This window comes from Crocodylus porosus, unplaced genomic scaffold (assembly GCF_001723895.1).
Source record: "Crocodylus porosus isolate Cpor-Errol unplaced genomic scaffold, CroPor_comp1, whole genome shotgun sequence".
Lineage (NCBI taxonomy): Eukaryota > Metazoa > Chordata > Crocodylia > Crocodylidae > Crocodylus > Crocodylus porosus.
In genome coordinates this window covers 11484095-11509980 of record NW_017728913.1, presented here as the reverse complement: position 1 = coordinate 11509980, position 25886 = coordinate 11484095, and the positions used below count along the sequence as shown (strand labels likewise).

General features: G+C 40.8%; 1 protein-coding gene across 6 annotated transcripts in view; it reads right to left on the bottom strand.

Annotated features, from left to right (window-relative positions):
- Positions 1-8545: 8545 nt before the first annotated feature.
- Positions 8546-25886, bottom strand: part of TRIM2 (tripartite motif containing 2) — a 144325-nt gene continuing 126984 nt past the window's right edge. For all 6 annotated transcript variants that reach the window (XM_019534491.1, XM_019534494.1, XM_019534489.1 and 3 more), the window contains exons 9-12: positions 21949-22117; positions 19911-19981; positions 15992-16132; positions 8546-13038 (exon numbers count right to left, since the gene is read on the bottom strand). In XM_019534491.1, coding sequence (XP_019390036.1) covers positions 12886-13038; positions 15992-16132; positions 19911-19981; positions 21949-22117 — 534 coding nt within the window. In that variant the 3' untranslated portion in view covers positions 8546-12885. The remainder of the gene's footprint in view (positions 13039-15991; positions 16133-19910; positions 19982-21948; positions 22118-25886) is intronic.

Sequence of the window (25886 nt, the reverse complement as noted above, 5' to 3'; positions counted from 1 at the left end):
AGAGAGAGAGAGAGAGAGAGTGAGTGCAAGTGCTTGTGTGTGTGTATAGGAACCAGTAACTTTGTGAACTGTATAGTATACTGCCTGTCTAATAAAAACTGATATTTTTGACCAGGAGTTGGTCTCTGTCTTGCTTCAGGCTTCCAACCAAATCCCTGTCTCTCTGACCTCCCTCTGGGCTTCATTCCTCTCTGCCACCTCTATCCCCCCTGGCTCTGGCTTTCTCTTTCTCCACTGACCTTCCAGCTGTACTCTTTGGTTTCCCAGCTCTATCCTCCGCCGCTTCCTTCTCCGATTTCTCTCTCTCCATTCCCACTTGTGTCTCACCACCTCTGCCTTCTCCCCGATCCCAGTCTCTCTCTGCCTTCTCTCCCCAGTTTCTCTGTTTGCGTCCTGTTGCATTTGCCTTCTCCCTGGTCTCTCTCTCTCTCCATTCCCACTTGTGTCTCGTCGCCTCTGCCTTCTCCCCAATCCCTGTCTCTTTCTGACTTCTTGCCTCGAACTTCCCCTGTCTCTCTCTCCATTCTCTGGCTTTCCCCTTGTGTCCTGCCACCTCTGATTTCTCTCCCTGATCACTCTGTTCCCATTTGTGTCCTCCTGCAGCCTCCTGGCCCCGGCTTCATAGTTGGTAGGGCCGGAAGGGACCTAATCAGATCATCAAGTCCGACCCCTGCCCGGGGCAGGAAAGAATGTGGAGGTCAAACAACCCCACCTAGGTGAATGTCTAGCCTCCTTTTAAAGACCCCCAGGGTAGGAGTGTGCACCACTTCCCTCGGAAGGTGATTCTAGCTCCTGGCCAACCTGGCTGTGAAGGAGTACCTCTCTAGCCTGAATCTACTCTTAGTCAACTTATGGCCATTATTCCTTGCTACTCCCGGCAGTGCTCTGGGGAACAGGGACTCTCCCATTGCCTGCTGGTCCCCCTTGGCCAGTTTGTAGATGGCCACCAGATCCCCTCTCAGTCTTCTCTTGTAGAGGCTGAACAGATTCAGGTCCCGTAGCCTCTCCTCATAGGGCCTGCCCTGCTGCCCCCTGATCATGCAAGTGGCCATCTTCTGGACCCTTTTGATGCTGTCCACCCTTTCTGAACTGCGGCACCCAGAACTGGATGCAGTACTCCAACTGTGGCCTGACCAATGTCGCAGAGGAGGAGGATCACTTCCTTGGACCTGCTTGTGATGCATCTGTGGGTGCATGGCAAGGTGCAGTTAGCCTTCCTGACCACTTCCCCACACTGACGGCCCATGTTCATCTGGGAATCAATAGTGATGCCGAGATCCTTTTCTGCCACTGTACTGACAACAAGGGAGTTCCCCAGCCTGTAGGTATGGTGCTGATTCTTCCTCCTCAGGTGCAGCACCTTGCACTTGTCCATGTTGAAACCCATCCTATTCTCATCCTCCCACCTCTGTAACCTGTCCAGATCTAGTTGTAGCCTGGCCCTCTCTTCTAGCATGCCCACTTCTCCCCACATCTTAGTGCTGCCACTGCTTTCTGGCTTCCTTCCCTGGCTTTGGCTCCCTCCACCTCCTGGCTTTCTCCCCCTCTCCACTGACCTCCCGGCCATACTCTTTGGTCTCCCAGCTCCCTCCTCCTCCTTGATCTCCCAGCTTTCCCTATGTGTCCCACTGCCTCTTTCTGTGTCCGATCTTCCCTGTCCCTCTCTCTTCGTTCTCTAGCTTCCCTGTTGTACCCTACTACCTCCACCTTCTCTCCCCGATCTTCCCTGCCTCTCTGTTCCCACTTGTGTCCTGCCGCTCCTGCCTTCTCTCTCCAATCATCTACCCAGCCCCGTTCCTCCCAGCTCTGCCTGTTGCTTCCATCTGCTCTCTGCTTTCTTTCCCAGTCCCCAGCACCTCCCACAGCATCCCTGATTTCCTGGCTTGCCTCCACTGCTTCCAGTGGCTCCTCATTTCCTGCCTCGGCCTTTCTCCACCTGCTGTCTCTACCTCCCAGTTTCCTCCATCTCCACACTGCCTCCCAGTTCCCCCTGCTGCCTACCAGCTTCTTCCGAGTCCCAGCTCCTTTCCCACGCTGCCCCCAGCTACCCCATTGTTTCTTTCCTCCCTGGCCCCTGTGCTGTTCTACCCCCCTTCACCACTGCTCCCTGATCCCCTGGCTTACCTCCACTACCTCCAGCAGCTCCTTGCTTTCTTTCTCGGCCCCTGCAGCCTTTCCCCAGCACCCAGAGCCTCTCCCACAACCCTGATCTGACTCCTGGCACCCAGAGCTCCCCTCTCTGGCACCCACAGTTTACCCAGCTCTCCCTGCAACCTCTCCGGTTCCCCTGCAGCTACCCCGGTTCCCCCCCCCGCAACTTCTCTCTGGCACCTGCAGTTTACCCAATTCCCCTGCAACCCCTCTTCAACTCCCAGCACCCGCAGCCTCTCCCTGTACCTCTCAGTTCCCACACAGTCTTTCCGCTCCAGCTCTGGCCTCTGCGCTGACTTCTCCCTGGCATCGCTTCTCCATCCTGCTGCCTTTCGGCTTTTCCCTTTGATCAATTAATACCAATGAACCTTAAATAATCCCAAGCCCTAGTGACCCTGAATAACCCTGGGGCACATTGACCTCGAGTAGCCCCAGGTGCTACTTGACCCCAGAGTCACTTGACCTTAAGTAACACCAAGCACCAAGTTACCCCAAACGCCCCATAGTGTTAACACACAGCTACAAAAGTGAGTGTTTGTGCGTGTGTGTGAACTCATATTGGTGTTTGTGTGTGTGTGTGTGTGTGTATATAATTTTGTATCACGCCCTCCCGTCTAACAATGCAATTTTGGGATCCCAAGTGTTGATCTGGCACGTGTCAAGTCAACAAGTTCATGTCTTGCTTTATCTGTAGCTAGCCCACACAAAATCATATATTCCTTGGTCTCATTCCTCAGTTGTCATCCTTCCTTCGCAGTGAATTATTTTCCACATAAACATATTCCTGTTCATGCTTGTTTTTTAGCCATGATTAAGTTCAGCTCTGCTCCTTTCTTATCCCCCTGAAGCCAAAGGAGAAACAGCTGAGGCAGGATTGAGAGCCTGCTGCTTCATGGGGCTGCTTGGAGATACTGTGCATTGTAGGTAGGTAGCACAGTGGGTAACTGAAGTAAGGCAGACATTATTTGGGGAAAGTGAAGTGCAAGTATTGAAGTGAGTGTCATAGAGTTCTGCACATTGAAACATGTTTAGGAGCATGTACCTTAGACCAGAGGTGAGCAAAATACAGCCTGCGGGGCTCCTAAAAAATTTAGAAAATTAATAAATTTTCTGCCCTGGGCTGCCTGTCATGCGGCCGTCGATAGCTTGTCAAAACTCAGTAAGCGGGCCTCTGCCCAAAATAATTGCCCATCCCTGCCTTAGACTCTTCTACAGTACACAGCCATGCAACAGGAAGTAGTGGACAAAACTTTCACCCACTGCTCAGATTATATATCTCAACTAAGACTTGCAGGAAGTCCAGGAAATGAGCTTTTCAGATATCTAGAGTAGCATTCCTCATTACAGCAATAGCAAAATTTTAAATTAGTGTTTAGAATCTTGGCTGTATATTTCATCAAACAGAATAAGTATCTAGCAGCACGACACCTGTTAAAACTACACTGATGCACTGGCGCAACATTAGTTCACAAAAAAGTACCTGGATTTTCCATACAGGTGTTCCATCTATATAGTGCCCAAGCACAATCCAATAATGGTTATCTTAAAAATGTTATGAGATCAGACGCTCAATGGCATGGCTGCAGGCTTAGAAACTTTTTCTGGATGTGTTCCCTGGAGTAAGTTTACCTAATCCTCCTCCTAGTTTGCTGGCCAAGAGTTCTGGCAGCTACAGACCCCTTTGCAGCCAAGTCATTAGATCAGTTTCATCTTGTAATGAAAAATTCCATTAACACCTCCAATTCTTCAGGGCCAAGCTGAAACTAGCTAAGTTAGAAGACTTCTTAAGGGGGAAGAGAAGACCTAAGCAAAGTGAACATGAAGATCAGTATTTCAGACCTTATCCAGGTATCAAAAAGGGTCTTTCCTGTCCTTGTGAAAAATAAACCCAAATGTAGTAAACCCAAATGAACCTCTAAAAATCTATATTCATGTAGCAATGACAATTTAGATTTTGACAGATTCTTTAAAAATTCCACCTGTACTAAGTATGGTCTAAACCTGAACAACAGTTTATCTACTATTATTCCTCCTAATTCTGTGAGGCAGAGGAACTGCAAGCAAGGAAACAGTCTTTCATGTGCTCTCAGGAAGCTATCAAGACAGTAGAAGAGATTGTCTTAAATGTTGAAAATGAAGAGTTTGGGGTGGAGCCAGGGATATGGGAAGGTGGCTGAGAGACAGGCTATCTGCTCCTGTTTATTAAGGAACAGGAGCAGAAGGGTATAGCTGAGACAAAGAACACAGAAAGAAGGGTCTGGAACTATTATACACATTATCCTTCAGTTAAACCTAGGATTCCCAAGTCTCAGTGATATTCTGTTGTGAGCAGATAACTATGAAACCTTCTGGCAAAGTGCATCTTATCCTCCAATAGTGGTTGGTCTGCACAGAAGATAATAGACTTCTGCTAATACCAATTATTCCTCAACAGGTAGAGGGGCTGTGCTGTGGATTTAAACTCTGCTGATCCATTTGGGGGAATCATATAACTGTATGTTACAGGATTCACAATTTTTCTTGATTTCTTAAAAGAAAAACTAAGGAAGTACATTAAAAATTAAGATAGGGACACATCAAGATGTATATTTAAGGGCTCAAGAGTTAGGAAACACTGGAATTAGGGTTGACTGGGCAATTTTAAAGTTAACTTCTTTATGCCTATAGTCTAAGGGGCAGTCTTTAATGACATGATCATATGTGTCGTTTTTTCTGTAGAACCTATGCCTCATTCAGGAAAGGAATCAGAATATTTAGTGAATGAAGCTGTTGTCTAGAGGACCCACCAAAGCTGCTGCAATTAGATACTATATGTAATGAATGAGGTCAGAGGCTACAGGGAAAGAAAGGATACTTTTGTGGCTTAGGCAACTGAATGGCATGCAAGAGAAATAGTAGGTTTCTATCACTGAGCTTCCATTGAGTACCCATGGAATGCTGTGCAAGTTACTCACCTTTTAAAAGGTGGCCTCTTATCATGTATTTCTTAGTTTCTTGTTGCTTAATGTCAGCTACCTGGGATTTGATTTGCGAAAGTAGCACGAAGAGTTGTTTTTTGAACAAATAAAGAACGCTGAAAAATCAGGGCCAAACTGAACTGCCTACATGTTTGGCTAATCATCTGTAAAATTGGGATAATATGAGACGCTTTATTCCAGAGATGCTGTAAAAAAATTCAGTAACATTTGCAGAGTACTCACGTAATAGCTAACTATTTTTTACTTGTTTTCATATGCTATCTATAGAGATTCTTCACATACGGTACTTGGTAAAAGCTTTCCTAAAGGAGAGATTTGAGACAGAATAAACTCTTACTTATATAACTGACAATTATCCAAGGTATTGGATTAAGGAGGCAACACAGAAGATATTTAGTCTTTATGGCAAGGCTAATAAGAATATAGAAAGCATGGTGTACATGTTTACAGAGCATTTTCCATGAAAAGGAGAAGTTTGTGAGGAATAATAATGTACAGTGCTAACATACAGTACAGCACTGAATAACCAAAGCGAGTTAATGGAGGATATTGAAATTGTTATTTAAACAAATTCGTTTCTACGTATTAGATGCATTATTAAATTGATGAAGGCACTTAAGTGTGATCCAATTTTCCTTTCTTCTGGTTCCTTGTTGCTCTTTGTGACTTAAGCTTAAGCCTAAAATGATGGTTTGTTACAAAAGCAGGTACTTTTATATTTCTGGAGGGACTTGTGCTGGGTAGAATAGGATCACACTGAAATGCCTAAATCCACTTACATACCTAATAAGTGGAGTAAGATCTGGCCTGTATTTTACTAAGCACTCTTCTGTGCATCGTGTACTAACATTTCTAAATAAGAATATTCAACATACAACAGAATTCTCAACTACTCAACTTTTCCCTCCTCAAACACCTTACATCAGCTTTCTTCTTCTTGTATCTTACATTGTTCCATGGACGCGTCAGGTGCTCAGCTCAGCATCTCTGAAAATCAGATAACATTGCTCTGCTTCACTGCATTTTGTTGTAGCTGGGAACCAAATAAAACCTACTGCATAATGCTGAACTTCAAAGCAGATATACAGAGTACTCCAACAAGTGAAGTATTGATGCTACCCTTGCCAACCATATTTTAATTTGAGGCTTAATAAATAACAGCCTTAAAGATTCATCATATTGTAGAAAATGTGTTCTTTGGGAGAAAAGTTGGAGGCTTGGCAACCTGGATGCTGGCATACCTACTAACTCATACTAAAAGAAAAGGACTACATACTTATCCGGGGCTTTGCCAAGATAGGAGAAATGAAGATCACTGCTTCCGTAGTTTGATTTTCCCCCTCTGCAGTTTTGAGTGTCCTGATGACATATGTTACCAGAATGGACTTTCCTAGGTCTCTGTAGCCCTGTTATATCTGAGCTGTATCAGAAGAGTCTCTCTTTTTTGTCCTCGTTAAGTGAATTTCAGGTCAACTGAATTGTTGGAGGATCTGCTTTGGGGATCTCACCAGAGACTCAGAAATCACAAGGGGAAGAAAGGAAGGAAAGAAATATAGGCCAAAAGGATGTTATGATAAGGGAGTTACTTTGGATCTATCGGTGCTGTGGGAGTTACTGTGCCAGGAACTGAGGGAAGGGGGGAATGGAACAACACTGCCGTACGGGCCACCCCCGTAGCTTGCTGGCTTTGGTCTTGGTGAGGCTGGCCTGGGTGCAGGCAGAAGGGAGCTCTGTTCCCCCACTCCCAAACCTGAGTTCCCAGTGCAGGAAAAAGGCAGGCAGCTCTAAGCTGTAGTTCCAGCCTGCAGTTGTCAGGAGGCTGAGACAGTGGTGGAGGGAATGGAGATCTCTGCTGCATAGACCCAGTCTGCCCCTTCCCCCCCACCCCCAAGACCAGAGCCAGCAAGACTGGGGGGTTTGGGGAGGGGAGGGCTTCATTCCCCAACCCCTGCCCTCTCCAACCTCAGGAGACAGAGGCTTTTCTGGTTCCTGTTTGCAAGCACCTGGTGGTAGGGGTGGCCCAGTGGTCACCTGGAGCAGATGAGCATGTGCCAAGGCTAGTACACCACCTTGCAAGGGGCATCTGGGATGCTGCAAACCTGTGATCCACTATATGATCTGGTACAGAAGAAGGTTAATAGACTGGTTTAATCTAAATTAGTTAAGTCTAAGACCATGTGTAGACGAAATAAGAGGCATGTGTGAATGACACTTTAACGTGGGCTAAATGCTTTTGCACCACTTTAATGGTGTCGGTGTTTGTACACCTCCGCGGCATATTGTGCATTAATTCCAGCTGCTGTAGGAAATTCGGTGGCATAATGTGCTTTAAATGACTTGAGGCCTTAAATGACTCCTTTGAGGAGTTTTAGTTTGCCAGCCCTACAGCCGCGGAGCAAAGCGCCGGGCTCTGTGCAGCTCTGCAGGAAACCCTGCAGGCAGCCTGGCAGCAGCCGGGAAAGCAGGCTCCGCCCAAGAAAAGTGGTGAGCCTAATCTTCCATACTCCCCCACTCCCCCACCGGAGCTTGCCTGCCTTTCTGAGCTGCGCGGGGGCCTGGTGCTTCCCTCCATGGCTGCGGTGCCCTCTGGGACCGCCTGAGCCGGGTGCCGGTGGGTGAGTGCCACCTGGGGGGGAGCCTCCGTTGTCACAGAGGGAAGCATCAGCTCTCCCACCGCAGCCCAGGGACTGCTGCACCCACCTGGAGCTTGTCCTCCCCTCCCTGCCAGAGAGGCAGTTAAGTCAGCGGGGTGTGTGCATGACACGGGAGTTTATTCAGCTCTAAATTGAAGTAGTATTTTTTTAAACCCACCACTTCAATTTAGGGCCCCCATTTCATCTACACACGCCCTAATACTACATTCATCCAGGACTATCTTAGACCGGGTTCCACCATTTTGAAACCAGTTTGTGCGTGCTGAACTTCTGTTCTGTTACAGGTTTAGACCAGTTTCCAATCACTTATATCGGTTTATGCTCAATATCTGTATCTAGCCCAAGACAGTGTTAAATCAGTATATAGGCTTTTCCAAATATGGCTTCTAAAAGGTTGTTTCATAGTTGTGAAGGTATGGTACTTTCCCACAAAATAAAAAAGAAAGCCTAGCGTTTGTAATTTGATTCCCACTAATGGGGATAAAGGTTTTGAACTTTTTACAAAAGGCTATATATAAGATCATTACATTTCTAAAAAATATGATACCAAAAAAGAGGACATGAATAAAAGAAATCTTCTTTCTTTCCTCTGTACCTATGTGAGAAAAGCCAAACAAATGAAATAATCACAGTTCTTGCGTCTTGTAGTCTTTGGCAGGAACTTTCCCTTTGGGACAATTGCTCCCCTCTCAGCACTACAGAGAAATTTTCAAGTACAATGGATATGTGATACTTTGAAAAATAAATCTTCTACCCTGAAAACAACAGAGGAAACAAGCTTTATTTTTATTATTGGATTTTTTTGTGCATGGTAAAGATACACATTTGACTGTTTTCTTCCTACACTTCCAAGACAGAGTAAATTTAAATTTTTAATTGTAGGCTAAAGCATCAAAAATACCGTGGCACACATGAAGCTAGACTACACACATACAAACACTTTTCGATGCACGTCGTTCATCCTTGACCTTAAGTAGACAGAGTCTGTATTTTGTTCTATAAGGAAAAAATTAAAACAAATGACTAGAATATTTCATCAGTTTAAGAGTGTGCAAGACTTTACATGTTCTGTACATAAAACATATGAAATGGACTTACAAAGATGGAATGTACAAAAACTAAAAAAAAAAAATAGCATATTCACTCCTAAAACCAGAAGGGTACAATGTATCAAGTAATACAGATTTCTAGCACAGGGATATTCTGATACATTATGCAAATTATGGAACATTCCCATGTCATAAAGCAAAAGCATCAGGGTTAAGGCTGTGTTGCTCACAAACATCAACTGAAGTGCAGTACATTCATCAGAAACAACATACCCTATTTAGAATCATTCTATTCTACAATAGAAATATCTTTCATACAGTCTCCACAAACAGACCAAATAATCACTACTTACAATTCCTTGATGTATATCACAACTTCATACCTGTTGTCATCCATAAATGAAAATCATTTCCTTATGACAAGCATAACTTATTGGGCACTTATAGTTTTCATTATGGCAACACTAGATCCTTAGTTATAAAAATATTAACATAATTGTAAAGTTGAAAGCTCTGTAACTTTTACAGAACAAAACAGCATTTACTAATAAATAAGTCTCTAGCAATATTAGATAATATTCGCCATAAGCCATATTGGTTTTTCTTTCCAGTCACGCAGCTAAAACTTTAATCTGTGTAAACATGCATTAGTGTTTCTATTGAATTTAACTATTTTCTTCTATTTCAAAAATGAGTGATTTTGCAGTTTGTCCTAAAAGACTCCAAGTAACATAACATCTGATTATCTGCTGAAAATCCTTCCAGTAGGTATGTCATTTTAAACAGCATACACCTTTGCCATCCATGCCTTCTGTGCTGCTGATCAGCATTCCACTGAAGTCAACGCTGCACTGGGTGTACCTGGAATTTGGAAAACACAGCTGGCCCGGAGCCTTTTGTCAATGTTAATAACTGATAGCTATTATTGCATCAAACAGTGACATTTTTCCATCACTGGCCATCACTTACATGGGAGAAAAAGAACCTATCACAAAAAATGATCAAACCTCTACCGTGGTAGCTCTCTGTGAGGTCAGTAATCCAAACATTTCAGCTGAGTAGGCTTAAAAACACATTGTAAGAGCAATGTGTTTTTCAGTTTTCCTGTGGCAGGCACATTAAGGCTGGCTTTATGAAGGGACTGAATAATTCTACTGGGTTTAAATGGCAAGTATTTGCTAGGTAAAGGCAATCCAAATCAGTGTCAATTTTCAGCACTGCTCAGGTGCAGTGGGTATGGCCATAGCCAAAATTCTAAAAAAAAAGAAACAATACAAAGGAAGAACAAAGACCTAGAAGTCTTCAGGAAAAGGCTCCATCACGCATAACATCTGTTAGCTTGGTTGTAAGGAGAACATATATAGTTTCAGGTTTCATCCAGATGTAATAAAGTTGACATAGCTAAGCAAAGTCTTATTTATTAGTACCAGATGAAGGGAACTACCTCACCTCTGATAATCTTAAGGGAACAATGTATAAATGTACATGTATGTAAGCATGAAGTGGTGTCATTTACAGTATGGGTTTTAACATATAGTTTAGGATCAGATCCCTGTGGCACTCTTTGTCAATGGATGATTTGGCCTATAGTGTTTTTTTAATTTATGGAAATCCTTCCATTTAAATTTAGTAACATATTTTTACAAAGTCTGAATCCTGGGCCAAATTTGACTGATAGTGTCCTTTAAAAACAGCCTACAGCAATAGCTTATTTCTTTCTTTTAGTTTTCAATTTAAAAATTGGTGAAATCCTTTTTCTTAGTGAATAAATATAGCTGAAATGTCATATAAATCATCCTTTTTCATTAAGGATATTAAGAGTTTTCAAGTTCCTCCAATGTCTAAGATTGATAGTGTGAATGTTGACTTGAATGTTGATTATAAAGACACTTTTAAAACACGTCTTTGGGTACCATAACATTTGAGTTACAACTGTACTTGATTTTGAGAATACAGTTTATACTTTAATAGTTTTGACCATTTTCCCTGCAGAATTTTAGGACAAACTGAATTCAAGACCAAAATATTTTGCTTTCTTCATAATAATTACCTTTGTTTTTAACATTTGACAAGCAATATTACCAATTTTACGGATACATTTTATGCCAAACCCTGAAACCCTTACATAACACAGTCATCCTACTGAAATCACAAGACTCAAAGGTTTGTAAGATTGGGTTATATGTGCAAAATCAAGTAAAGGAGAGAGAACAATAAATATAATTATGCAAAAAAGAGACTACTTCATCTTTATGAATTGCAGGGTCTACTCTTTTTTTAACATTAAATGTTTCTTTACAGAAAAACTGGAAGTGAAAGGCATGTTTCTCCAAAGAGCCGGAACAACAGATTTCTCCTGTTAGAAATAAGTCAATATTTAAAACAAGCAATTTAAAAACAAATCTCTTCCATATTTGCAGGCTGGCAGACATGCTTAAAATAACTCCCCATTTGTTGCCCCCACCCCACTGCTTTTTTAAGATTCCAAAACAAAGAAAAGCAAGATACGACTCCAAACAATTTCCACCATTGGTACATGCTAAGCTCCTCTGCCAAGGTTTGAGATAGAATATGGGCCTATATCATCATACTCTAGCAACATCTTCTGACTCTTGAGTTCATGATTCTTAATGAAGCTAATGTTTCTGAAAAGGGACAGGTGCACATAATAAACAAGAAAATAATGACAGCAGAGCCAAGTCATTGGTTGTAAGCATTTTCAATTAGATTGGTGTTTCACAAGGAACAGATTTTGTGGGGGACTCTTTTCAGAGTGCTGCCATACTCAAAAGGCTTTTACAGTTCAGCTTGCTGAAATCACTTACACTTACTCTCTTCATTATTGTGTCAGACATACACACACACACACGTAATGGGACAAATCCTGCAGCCCCCATTTTGTCTTTGAAGAAGGCTTTTGATGAAGGACTGCAGGAACTGGTTAAATTTTTAATTATTTGAGATGTACTTTTCTTAAGTTAAAAACTAATAGCTTTGGTAACCCTTGGTTTTCACCATACAACTCATTTAACCAAAGTTCCTTTGGTTGTACAATATAGGTCCTCCAAAAGGGTACCTGTCTGGCTTTCTATCCTGCATGATGCTATGTTGTTGAACACAATGAGTTGTCTCAAGAAAGCACAGCAAGGAACGTGTATGGAAGAGTGGTGCACATGAGTTTAATTGAGTTGACATCATATAACTGTGTTGACCCTGATTCTAATGAATTAGTTTTGTGTTAATGGGTCCATTGTTCTATAGAAATTCAGCTGTCACTAATGTTAGTACAATAAAGTCTTCTCAAAGCTTTAGAAATTTCAGGTTTTTTCGAAGTCCTTACAGCCTATTGAGCATTAGGAGGGGTGAGAAACAAGCACATAAAACAATCCTTCATTAATCCCACAAAGAGTAGGAAGTTTGCATTGATGCTTGTAGTGCTAAAAGTTGAGCTGTTAGGTCTCACAATTACAGCTAGAAGATTGTGTATGACTTAACTTTATATCTTTACTAAAAGAACCTACTGGTTATAGTTACTAAGTCTGAAGAACGTTACAAGTGTAATACCTACCATGATAATGAGATCTAGAAGAGTCCCAGACTTCATTTCTGGGTCAAATAATGCATACCAATTACACTTTTCAAATTTGGAAGCTCAAAACAGGAGCTATCCTTTCCAGGTCAAACAAACCCATTCAAATAGTTTGGGTTTTTTTAAATTCCCTTTTTTATATTGCAAAATTAGTCAACTATATAAATTCCTGTTCCATAAGCTGCAGTTCACATATTCAATATTTCATTGTCCTCATGAATTCAGCAAAGAGGGTTTTGCTTACTAACCCTTACAACAAAAAGTTCCATGACGAACATAAGAGATGCAAGTCCTACGTAAACATGGTACATTTGGAAATGAACATGAGAAGTCCACTGAAGATACCTTCCATTATTAAAAATGAATTCTTTTAAGTAGTGGACATCCTGCAGAGAGAACAATTTAGGATCTCTGGGACCAGTCGTATGTTAAGGGCAGAGAATTATCCATCCCAAAGCCCATTGTTACTGTAAGTACCGATAGACCTTGAAGCAATGATTTCCAGAGTCTGCAACTACAACATGGCCATCTGATGTTAGGGCTAGACCTTGGGGACCATAAAGTGGGTCAGCAGATGTGTTAATGTAGGATAAAAATGATCCACTTCCATCAAAAACCTTCAAGGGAAAGAAAACACATACCAAATGTTATGAATGAAAAAAGTAATGGGCCACATTCCTCTCTCAGTGACATTGGTATAGTCTGATAGTGTGAATTTACACCATTCTAAGTGAGAGCAGAATCTGACCCGTATCTCAAAATTAAAAAGTCACATTTATAAATATATTTTCCTATGAAGCCCATCTACAGCTCTGCAGATGTGTTTGCCAAAAATTAAAAACATACAATCACATTCAAAACAAAACCAGCAGCTGTCCTCACTCCAAAAATAACCAACTACAAACACAACCCAATCAACACCTCCTTTCTCTTCCAAATACCAGTGATCATGACCCTTCAAACTCCTACAGAGATGCACAGGTCTGAATCTGTTAGTTTCTCAGGGCATAAATTACTTGGATTTAGGAAGAAAAGTATGCTTCATGAAGAATTTTTCAACAGCTCCTTTTCTTTTATAACAAACAAGCGTCAACTTAAACACTTCTGCTTATACAGATGTTCAGTTGTTTATTAGATATCTTTTGCAAATGACAATAATATACAATAATTAATCACTGAAACTTATCATTGCATATAAGAAGTGCAACTTTAACAACAAACACTGAATATATTCTCGGTTAAAAAGGAGAAAAGACTAAAGAACAGAGGAAAGAAAGTGCCTGGATTGGCCTCAGGGCTCAGCTAGATCATTTTCTTTTTCTGGGTTTTAAAGTATTCTATCTTCTGTTAAAGTGACTATAAATTACCACCCCCAGGGTAGATCCAGGGGGTATGGTGGTGCAGTTACAACCCATCTTCTGCTCTGTAGTGCAGTGAGCGATCACTGTCACCAGGCCAGCGGGGACACAGCCAGGGGGGACTAGACACAGGAAAGTGGGATCTGCCCATTGCTGCTGTCCATGGCACTCTGAACATCTGCTCCCCAAAGATGGTGGCCCTGGGCTGGCAGGGAAAACCCAGGAGGAATGGTCAGGGAGGAAGGACCTATCTGTGGATGCAGTTCCTGGCTGACCCCAGCACCCCATAGAGCCACTCCCCATATCTGGAGCCCCCAAAAGCAGGCACAGGAAGGGGGATATCTGCCTACCACTCCTCTCAGCTGACTGGAAGCAGGGGGAGCCCTAGGGCTGTTCATGGCCTGCTCTACCTGGGGGCTGCAGGGAGCGGCTGCCTGTGATGCTGAATTTGGCTAGGGGTAGCAGTGACAGTGGACAGTTTCTACCTTCCTTCACCTGCTCACTGCCTGCCCCCTCTAGGTGTCCTCACTGGGCCTGCAGACATCAGCCACATCTCATGCTTCCCACCATGGTTGGGCTGTGATGTGGGTCATATCTGCTACACATCATTTTTTTAAATCCTAGATCCACCTAGGACCTGTATAGTACTGAATAAGCCTCCTGTGTAAAACAGTTGTAGCTGATGTCTAATTTGAGGCCAGTTGTATTTGCAGAGTACAGTGCATTACGGGACTACCTCAGCCTTAATGTTAAGGGCTCTGCATGTACCACTCACTACAGAAGCAGAAAAGGATTTTTAGTGTTCTGTAGCAGAAAGTGGGAACAAACAACCAGTGATCTCCAAGAGAAAAATTAAGAGGAGCAAGTCCTCAGGTCACCACCTGGAAGAGCCAGGATGGAGGAAACAAGTGTCTTCTAGAATAAGACTAGAGTTTACCATACCTTCTCCCAGAAGACACATTAACATAAAGGGAGAAGCCCAGGCTAATCTAGGAAGGAGAATCTTAGAAGACATGACCTACTCCTGTTGGGGCAAAAGGTGTGGTTTCAACCCAGCTCAGATCTTTATCCTACAGCTATGAGGCACTATTCACATGGTACTTGGATGAGGAAGTCTATTCAACCAGCCCCTGAGTTCTGACCCAGAACAGAGCAAAGTGCCTGATTTTTTCAGGAGATTAAAGTTGGCCAGAGACATTCAGCAGACCCAGCTAGAAGCACTTCTCAACAAGATAAATATCTATTAGCTGCCTCCTATCATCTGAGAGATATTTTTAAAATGTGGTTGTCTGAAGAATAGCAATATCTATGCCATTCAGAAATTCAACTGTTCAATTTGCCATTCTCTCTACGTTTTTGCATATCTTGGTGTCCCAATTTCACATGGCATGCTGAAACTATTTCATAATATGTAAGATAGCAGTTGGTAGCCTATGCCATAAAGGCGATGTAATAAACTCTGGTTCAGTTTGTACTGAAGAAAACTTCTTCAAGGTAAGAGTATTTAAATGTGTACCCAGCCTCACAGTAGTTTGAGCTGTGGTGGAGCAGCCCTGGACTGGCAGAGGATCCAAGGGGTCAGTCCTGGGCTCTAGGTGGTGGTGGTGGAGGGGCTGGCTGGGGCATGTTGGTGCTGAAGTGCCAAGATAGGCAGTAGGTAGCCCTGGGCTTTAGCAACCTCGTGCCCCAGGTAGCCCCTGGCATGGTCTACACATGCGTTTCAGTGGAGTAAATTACTCTGCTGTAGGACAGTACTGTCGTTGACATTACTATCCTGTGGTGAAGTAAATTAATATACTGCGCCCTAATACCAGTGCATGTGTAGACTGTGATGCTTTACTGTAGAGCAATTAGTCAACTCCACAGTATATGCACCCAATGAGAAACAAATTGATGAGTCTGGTCTATTTTTAGAGAATGGGTAACTTAATCATAGTAAGTCCATCAGCCTTTTTAGCAGTCATAGCACGGTCTGAGAACTGAAAGAACATGGAAGCTATTAGCCCTTCTACTCTTAGAAGTGACGGTCAGCATTGAAGAATGGTAAAGATTGTATTAGAAAGCCTGTCTTGGCTAATTCTCCTCTTTTGTGGAAAAGCAGAAGACTTGAATTTCCAGGAATGTCAATCCAATACTTCTCATATTATTTAATTTTTTAAGCTATATATACACGTATATACCTACATACATTTATTTTTTTAAAATTCTCTACCTGTATTCGACTGTTTCCCCAGTCTGCTACAATAATATTTCCATTAGAATCTACAGCTACTCCTGTTGGAGCATTAAACTGGCCATTTCCTTCTCCATTAGATCCAAACTTCAATATGAATTCTCCTTCTTGGTTAAATACCTACATTAATTTAAAAAAATAGAGAGTGAATAAAGGATTAGTTCAAACATTATCTAAACCTCTACTAATCTGTAGAGTTCACTGCTACTGGCATTACTGGGGGCAACTATGCAAGCAAAGCAGAAGAGTCAGAATTAAATGCATCCAAGAGTCTCCTTCCTTCTTAATAAGCCTTGCTCTTCTGAACACTCTTGACCTAGGTATTTTGGTTTCTTATTTCCTTTTCTCTGCTTTTAATAATGTAAAAGTGTGTTTACTTTGCTGAGAGAAACAGTAAGGTACATGTTATAAAGCTGGAGGTATGCCTTCCTAGAACAGTACGTGAAACAGTCAGTGTATTTACATGTCATCATACTCAAATGCTTAACATTTAATTTTGGGGATGTGGATGACAGGTGAAATAGGAATGAAGAACAAAAGAACAAAAATCTGTCGGGATTCACTCAGATCACCAAACTAAAACTACACCCTGAACAGGGAGGGAGAGGAAGAATGAGTTAATTAAAAGAAAAAAAGTGCTCTATTCCAGGAATCACACACAACCTAAACCATCTCAAAGTTCTGAAAATGTGGGTTTAAGAATAAGACTCACCCATATAGAAGAGGTGTTTTTTTTCTTTTTCCACACATTGAGTTATACAGTCTAACCTGTATACAAGGAGCTCATTTTGCAATCAGAAAAGTATCCAACATGCAAAGTGGCTTCTAGCTCATCTGAGTCCCAATCAGTGCTGTGCTAATTGCAGCATGGGTACAGAATGTCAGGAAAGATGATGTCTTTTGTCACCTTTGTGCTTAGTGACATAGGAAATGGGGAGCACAAAGGCTATACCTGGCTTGCACTCCTAGTCAGTTCTGGAAGCAATTGACTAAGCCAACCTTTCATTAACCATCAGAGCTAGGTAGGCCTGGGAACAACAGGAAATTGTACCCTCTCTATGGGTAATACAGCAACTGTACTGAAGATGCATAAATAGTTTCTAAAAAATTATCCAGGAAACAGAGAGCTGGAAAGGCTCTATCACTAATCCTGATGTAGTGAGGGAAAGCATGCTTAGCCTGTGTTTCAGACAGGACTAAGAAAGAGGAGAAATCATTTTTCATAGCCAAAAAATGTGACTTGTCTTGGACCAACCTGTAAAATTGCTGTTCTGACTCAAGACCTAGGTATTTGCAGGAGCTCCCATGTAAGAAACATGTCTCCAAAGTGAATGGTACAAGAAAGAGGTTGCATTGAAGTTACAAGATTTGGTAAATTTTTAAGAGAAATTTTTCTGGAGGCACAGAATGCCTATGGTGACTGTATTTCTTGAATCCCAATGAGTGACTGGCTTTCCCTCCTTTCCACTCTGAACTATGCTCAGCTTTTTCCAGGCCCCAGTCTCAAAGGAAAGCAGGGCAGAAGAGGTGCCTGGAGCAAATCACATGGGTGAGCAGGGCAGTAAGACAGCTGTCCCAGATGCTTTGTTAGTTCCTTTAAATGAGTGCTATTGTCCAGTGGGAGGTTTCTGTAAATGGGAAAAAGTGTTCATTTGAAGAAACGAACAAAACACCCAGGACAGGTGTCTAAAACAGGATTGTCCCAGTAAAAAATAGGATGTACAGTAACCCTAAGAATGTAGCTCTACTTGAGAATGCATCTCACAGACAAATTAGGGGAGAAGTGTGAAACATGATTGTGCTGTTAAGTGGAAATGATGCCTTCAAGTCTTGTTTGCACTCTAAACCTACCATGCTCTCAAACAGGCCACACTACTCTGGGTGGGCTGTCTTCTAAACCAGAAGCAGCGTAGCCACATCCACACAGTGTTGTGGTGGTGCAGGGGGACATAGGCTAATTGGCTCCATCATTTAACAGCATGGGCATGTTCCACACTCCTGTGACACAGCAGCAACAAAGAAAGAGTGCAGACACCAAACAATGTGGTTCTGTCTTTTCATAGCATTACTGGGGACTCTAGGTAACCTGTCTGGGCAAGAGAAGACCAGTCATAAGCCATAATGATTTGCTAGTACAGGGAGCCAGAAATAAAAAGGAGAAAAACAATTCAAGATAAGAGACTTATACTGGGCTACACTGGCAGATGTGTTGCCAGCAGATCTTCAGGAAGGGAAACAAATGTTTGAATCAAATAAATTGTAGGGTGGTCCCTAAAGTAAAAAAGGAACATGATAACAAGAAAAAGCAGAGACATGCTTATCTATTTCCATGGTAGAAAAGTAAATTATCACTGAGAGGCAGGAGTCCGGCTTGAATGGGTTGCCATGGGAGAAGAAGACGAAAGAAAACAGAGATCCCTGAAGGGAAATGGTGGCAATTATCATCAGGGATTATATTTCATTTAAGCTTGATGTGATGTGGAAATGTTTTGGGGGTACTGGAGGATTTTAAGTACTAAAGGTAATATTTTGGGGATTGTGCTCTGCTTCACCTTCTAAGAAGAAAATAACAAATATCTTCACAAGGTACAAAAAACTGTCCAATTTGCCAGCAATTACATACACTGACTTCAGAGTAGAACACCACAAAAATAAGAATAGAAAATAATAGAAATACAAGAAAAGGCTTTTTTATTCAGTTCAAAAACTAGTTGGGTGAAACAAACAATAATGTTATCTACTGAGTCACAGTAGGATCAGAGAGAAACAGTTTAATCTTATTAGAAAGTAACGTGTAGATTTTAAATTTATTTGAGGCCACATTTCTTATACCTCCTTTGACTTTATTTGTGTCTTGTAAGCTGTTTTAGTTTCAGGAGCACTCAACAGTCATTCACATTGCTGCAGTGAGCCCTACTGGTCAAGGTATAATTTATCAAGTCAGACAACTTCTGCTACTAACTCATGTAAACAATCTGCTTTATGGCTCCTGCAGTGGTGTTGCTTTCTTTGCTCTAATCCAAACCACATAACATGAGCTATTTCCTCCCTAACTCCAAAAGTATAAAAAAGCTAGATGATTCAGCACAAGGATAAAGATACTAGTGGACATTTTATCATTCATGTGACAGTAAGCACATAAGACTTCAAGTGAAATAAACAGTATAATATACTGCTCTCTGCATTATTAATCAGACAACAACAAAAATGTACTGGTAGTCATATGACTTTTTAACTAGTCATGACCCAGGACTTCACTTGCATACAACAGACATCATCAAGAAAATGACTGGTTTTGCCAAATCCAGGAACGTGTGGTTAAAATGTTATGGGCGGGGTTATGCAGGCATTAAGCCTAGATGGACAGGAATGGCTCCTATGACATTTAAGATACAAATCTATGAGAATATAATTGGACATTTAACATGTGATCTCCATTCATTCTGCTTTGCTATACTATTTTTAGGCTAGAAATGATGGAAGCTTTTCTTGAAACTATCTAAGGGAAATAGAAGCCTTTCCTGTCATGATGTCAGGATACACTATAAAAGACACAATTTGGCCAAAAGCTAAATAGCATAAACTCATTATACTTGCTATCACTTCACTTCATAACTTTCACTTAAGCTTTATTATTTAATTAGGAAAAAGTGTCCCCAAATCAAGACAATCAATTATTCCTGCCTTAAGAAATTACTTAAATGCAACAGTTAAGATCTCAGAATGTCCGTTCCTTTATTAAGTCTTTTTTCTTATCAAAGCTTGTAAATTTGATTATACAGTATAAAACTTGAAGTTGTTGCTTCAATGAGATTTAATTTTCCTCAAGAAAATAAGATGTTAAAATAAAAGCTAAATAAAACTGCCAGAATAGCAAAGTGGTATTAATTAACAGTACCTTGACGGAATGATTATGGAAATCCGTAACAATAATTTCATTGTTACTATTTACAGCAGCAAAATGAGGACCTGCAATGCAGAAAAGGAAAAAAATAATACAAAATTAAACAAACCAGTATTTTTACTTAATGATTTAAGAAATGATGAAAATCTCATCTATCCTTAAGATTTTCAAAGTTAGTTACTGAGCAATAATTCTTCAATGAGAACAACACTTCAGAATTAAGAATTATTTCACCTCTGTTTTTCAAGTAACATAGCACTATTTTTAAAGGGCAAATTCACTGTCCTCCTACAACTCACATCATAGATTTATCTATAATAAAGCTTGTTTTTTCACTTACTACAAACCAATTATTTTATAGGCATTATAGCCTTTAATTAGCATGGCACGGTACTTGAGCTCAGAGCAGGTTTTTCTAAACAAAAGCTTTTCTAAACAATTTTGCAGTTTTAAATTAAATCACACCTATTCGCATACATTGTGTTCATTTTTCATAAACATTCAGGAATTCAAATTCTAAAACAAGTATGTTGTTATGAGTGAATTAATATAATTAGAAAAAGCTCTTTATTAGAAAAACTTGGCTCTGTATATCAAAGCTGCACATGCAAGTTCTGGCAAAAACCAAACCTTAAATTTCAAAACACAGATACTTCAACTAGAAGTGCCATATATGCTACCTAAAGAAATTGACACAGAATTCATAGTTTCAGTATTTGTGATCAATTCATTGAGCAAAAAAGGTGAAACTATGTACACTCAAATTCAAATAGTGACTGAATCCAGGAAGTTGTGATATTCAGCACAAAGAAGAGCTAAATCAATCGGATGAATTATTGCAACTTTTTTCTTGGCTGAACTCAGCAACTTAATCCTATGAGTTTTAAAAAGAAAGGAAAATACTGTACCCAGAAAGCTTTGGTAACAATTAACTCTTGGCAGAACTAGAGCCAAAGCAAATATAATATGCACAATTATAGTGTACCATATGGCACTGTTAAGAGTCCCTAATGTAATAAAACTAGAGCATGTTCAGCTACCTGATCTGTTAGAGACGCCAACCTGGAACAGATTGGAACAGCATGTAGTGTAAGGGCCTATTTCTCCTGTTCCATACACTCTTCTTCACTGAAGACTAACTGACAGCGATGTCTAAATGTCTGAATACCTTCAAAAGGACTTGGACAAGTTATGTGGAATCTTAGTTTCAATATTAAAAAGAAAGGAATGCACAAAAGCATAACATGATTACATGTGCAAACTGGATAACAGCATGTGCAAATGCCAGCTTGACATGATATTGGTAGTTTCTCAGTAGCAGCCATTTCTACTTCTATAACCATGCATGACTAATTTTGCATTTAAAAACTCTGTGCTTGTTTTCAAAGCTGCAAAATATTATTTATGCAGCTATGTAGGTGGGGGATTAGCTAATGTTTGTACGATCCTTTAAAGATATAAAGGGCTGTCGAGGTGTTAATTATCATTAATAGTTGAGTGCAGACATTTTGAAGCATTTATAAATGACCTTTTCAGATCTACCCTCCCTGGGTCACCAGTCTGAAACATTTCCAGGCAAAGGGAGGGGACTTATAAAAACCGGTTACAATTACTAGCTAAGAATAGATGTTCCAATATTCCTGATTGATTAAAGTAACTACAGAGTAAGTAGTAACATTTTGTTTTAATAGGAACCCAAAAAGCAGTAAAAACAATATTTCAAAGCTGTCTTTCAGAGATGAATTTGCATTCTGGAAGAGTGGACTATGAAGAATGTGAAATTTGCTTAATGTAGCACCAGGAAAATTAGCATCATGAATTTCTGGACAATTTCCAGTAAAAAGGCTCAAAGACCCTTCCTTTCCTGGGGTTTCTGCCGAGAAGCTGAAGATCATACTTTGGCTTGTATTCATCATTTTTTTAAGCAACAAAAGAATTATTAGGATATTGCATCTTCAACATGCTCAACCATCATGCAAATGTGAGCACTGGAGGCAAGAAAAGGGGATTTACATATTACCATCAAGTGTACCTGCAAACTGCTTGTCCCCATTTCCTCGGCTACCAAATCTAGTGACTATTTTCCCATTCGGCTGGAAGATGAACACACAACATGCTTTGTTGTCCACTACAATGATGTGCCCATTGCGATCAACAGAAACACCTTTTGGTCCCATGAGCTTTCCAGACCCAATTTTTGCCTGCCAGAACAAAATGAACATCATTAAAAATTGTATCATAAAAATAGGCCAATATAATACAGAGACCTCCTGTAATAGTCAAACATATCAAAGCCATGTTTTTTAAAATCTAAAACTAAACCAACATATTAACTGCTGCTATAAGACAATACAAATATTTTCACTCTATTTTTTTCACCATTTGAGAAGAAAAACTTGCTGAAATGTATCCTTTCTAACATGGAAATCTATTAGCATTAAAGCATTAAGGTGCCAGTTTTAATCCTGCATATGCTAAATTCATGCTGTGCTGAAGCACTTCAGCAGTTATGGAAGCCAAGAACATAACTTGTAAATTGGAAAAATGTCAGAATTTTGTATTTTGGAGGCAATTGGATGTTTTGACAATAATACAAACAGCTGTGGATCAGACTACAGCCAGCCCCTTCTATGTCTATGGGGATGGAAGGAAGGTAGAAAGAAATTCTTCCTCTTTAGGATGCCTGTTGTGACACCAACTAAAATGTGGCCAAATAGAGCTCTCTTCCTCCTATTGCCAATTACCTTTAAGAGGTAGAGAAGAGCAGAGTCGAGCTGGCCGAGATAGGGAATAAAGCATTTGTATAACAGCAAGGAGTATTTGAGAACCCATGAAAGAAATCCCAATAAAGTCAAAGTTAGCTTCTAATGTCCTGTCATGAAACTTTATGAAATTACACTATTCACACAATTAAAAAGATGAAATTATGCCTGAAGCAGTTAGAAAAGCCAGGAAATCTTGGTACAAAAGTATCAGATAAAACAATCGTTGAACCACTGAATGAGGCATACTGTTTACTCCAACTTATGTATTTCAAATGCAGTAAGCAGGTCTTGTGACTGTGAAGCATAGCTGCAATAAGAATTAGCAGCTGCAAGAGGTGATGTTGCAGCACTAGAAAGATGCATCACCTCCAGTGAGGATGATTTGGATCACCTCACTTATACAGGCTGAAGGTTATGAGAACATGCTACAGAGTTCTCAAAACAAAACAGAACTAATGCTAAATGACCTATGAAAAAGTCCCATTTGTGGTGTACACAACTACTGGGTTAGGGTCACTATATAGAAGAGTTGTTAATATTCTTGCAGTTGCTGTAAAAGACAGGCTAGACAGGACAAATGGCATGAAGCAACCAGTGTGATATGCCCAAGAAAGAGGCACGAATCTAAGATTTCCCCCTAGCCAGCTCAGAAAAATCAGCAGGTAGGTGGAGAGGCTTCAGAATCCCAATCACAGTGTCCCAGGCCAAACAAAAACTGAGACAGAACCTCAGAGTGCATCCTGAATTATCTGGACATTAACATGCTTGGGTCAGGAAGAAGCACACCTATTCTCATATTCCTGAAACTTGCACAGTGTTGGCTCCTTTTGGGCTCCTATAGATGTGCAGGAAGCCAACTGTGGACACTCTGGAAATCCAGTGTGTCGGAGCAGATTCAATTAATTAAGTCTGCTGAAGCACGGAAATAAATGTGCTCCAGCAGACTCTGGCTTCACGTGTATCAGTGTCCCTGCACTGAAAAATGGTTGCAGGACGCTTTGAACGAAAGCTCATTGATGAGCTTTAATTCAAAGCACCCCACTGCCATTTTTCAACATGGGGGACACTGATACACATGACACTTAACTAAAGCTCCACCATGCCTGCTTGAGCACACGTAAAAGTGCCCTTTCATTCCAGGGAGAGGTAGTTTGCTGGGCCAAGCTGAAGTCATGCAGAAGGCAGGGCAGAGTGGCACCTTAGAGACTAAAACATTCAGAAATTCTGGTAGTAATATCATTTGCTAACATTTTTGTAAATAAGATGATGGATCTTCACATAAGCAAATTGGAACACAGACATTTGCATGGAACTGCCAAATTTTGCAACTTTGGGGCTCTTACATATGTGCAGCGAGTCTGCTCCCACATGCTGGAAATCCACTGCGTTGGAACAGACTTGATTAAAAAAGTCTGGAGTGCAGAAATAAACACATTCCAGCAGACTCTATCGTCACCTGTATTAGCACCCTTGCACTGAAAAAATGTCTCCCCGCTGCCATTTCTTCTGTGCGGGGACACTGATACATGTGATGATTAGGCACTTCTAATTAGCGCAGCTTGCTAATTAAAGCATCCTGTCCCGCACCCCACACACCTCCCAGAGCTCATATAAAAATGCTGGTTGGGATTCCAGTGAAATATTTTTCCATCAGAATGTACTGATTTGTCAAAATCAAAACATCATGGAGATGGATAGATTTTGACAATGTTCCAACAGAACCCAGGCAAGAATCTGATGGAAACCAGTTCAGTTCTAGCCAGTTTGTCCATTTGACATCTCAGCAACGTACAGCATGAACCACATGGAAATCAGGGATCCCAGAGTTTACAAGGTCCACCACGCCCCACAAGATGGGCTGCCCTACAGCTGAGGCCCCATTTCCTTTTGTGAAATATCTTTATATACACTTTGAATTGGAATGAGATCAGATCTCCAATCGAAATGATTTTTTTTTTTTTTGCACATTTCTACCTTCAACCTCAAGAGGCATGGCCAGAAGATGCACACCATTTAAGAAGACAGGGACAAACACGCCTTGTGCACTCCACCACTTCCTAGACATTTTTTCCAGGATTCTTATGGAAAAAGACTCAGTGTCTCTCCTCTGCCCTTTATTACTTCATATAAAATAACATGAATAAAACCACATTGCATGCTTATGGGCACTCAGCATGGAGTAAAGTAATAAAGTCCTTACTCTTGAGCCAGGATTTCAAAAACAATTTGCAGGCAGCACACAAGTTACGTCCATCTAGGGGTTGCAGTGCTTATAACCAGAAACCTCATCTTCCAGTTCAGAACTGAATAAGTTTGTGGTGTCACCATGGCTGGCTCAACATATTATTCATGAGTTTGTACTTCTTGAAGGTTTTTCAGAATTATACGTTTGATTATTTAAAATAGAACATTTTGAAATCAAGTCACTGCTATTAATGCCATGAATTGAAATATTTTCTGACTTTTCTGCCACTGGGAAAACGTAAGTGTACTGACTGATCTAAACCTTTATTTGTGCAAATTATGTGTTAAAATAGGTTGTCAAGTACATTATGTGCCTTATTTTACATGCTCTTATGGATTTAATTTATAAGTTTCCTTCTTGGCTTTCAAATATGCATTTGAAGAGTCTCCCACCACTCTGACAGAAAATATTCTACCATAGGATATTCCTTTGGCTGAAACCATTAGTCCTTGGTATCTAAAATGTAAATACTTAACTCTTTCAGTATTGGGTTTGCTAGCTTTTTAATTTGGCAGATCTTCTTGCTGTAAAGGGTCTTGATCAAACGGCATTCAGTTTTTACCTATGTGTGAGAACTTCCCTAACCAGCTTTTTTTCCAGTTACCCAGAGGTTGGAGCCCACTGTAGTACATCCTGCAGAACCATAAAATAAACTGGATTCATTGCTCACACATCTTTCTGCATCTCACTTCACTTTGTCCTCCTATCTCCCTTTTCACAATTATTTCTAGCTAAACCTTCAGGCAGCTTCAAACACTTCCCTTCTAAACAAAGAAAAAAGGGAAAATCTGCTAAATGAAATGTTTCCTCCCGCCCTTCCCCATATGTCGGCTATTACTATGATCTATGGCCATGGCCAATAGGTCTTAAACCAGAGGCAGGTTGAAGGACTGATCTCTCAGACCCCGGCAGTGCTAGAAATTAAAGAAATAGCTCCTCAGAGACATAGAAAACTTGGGT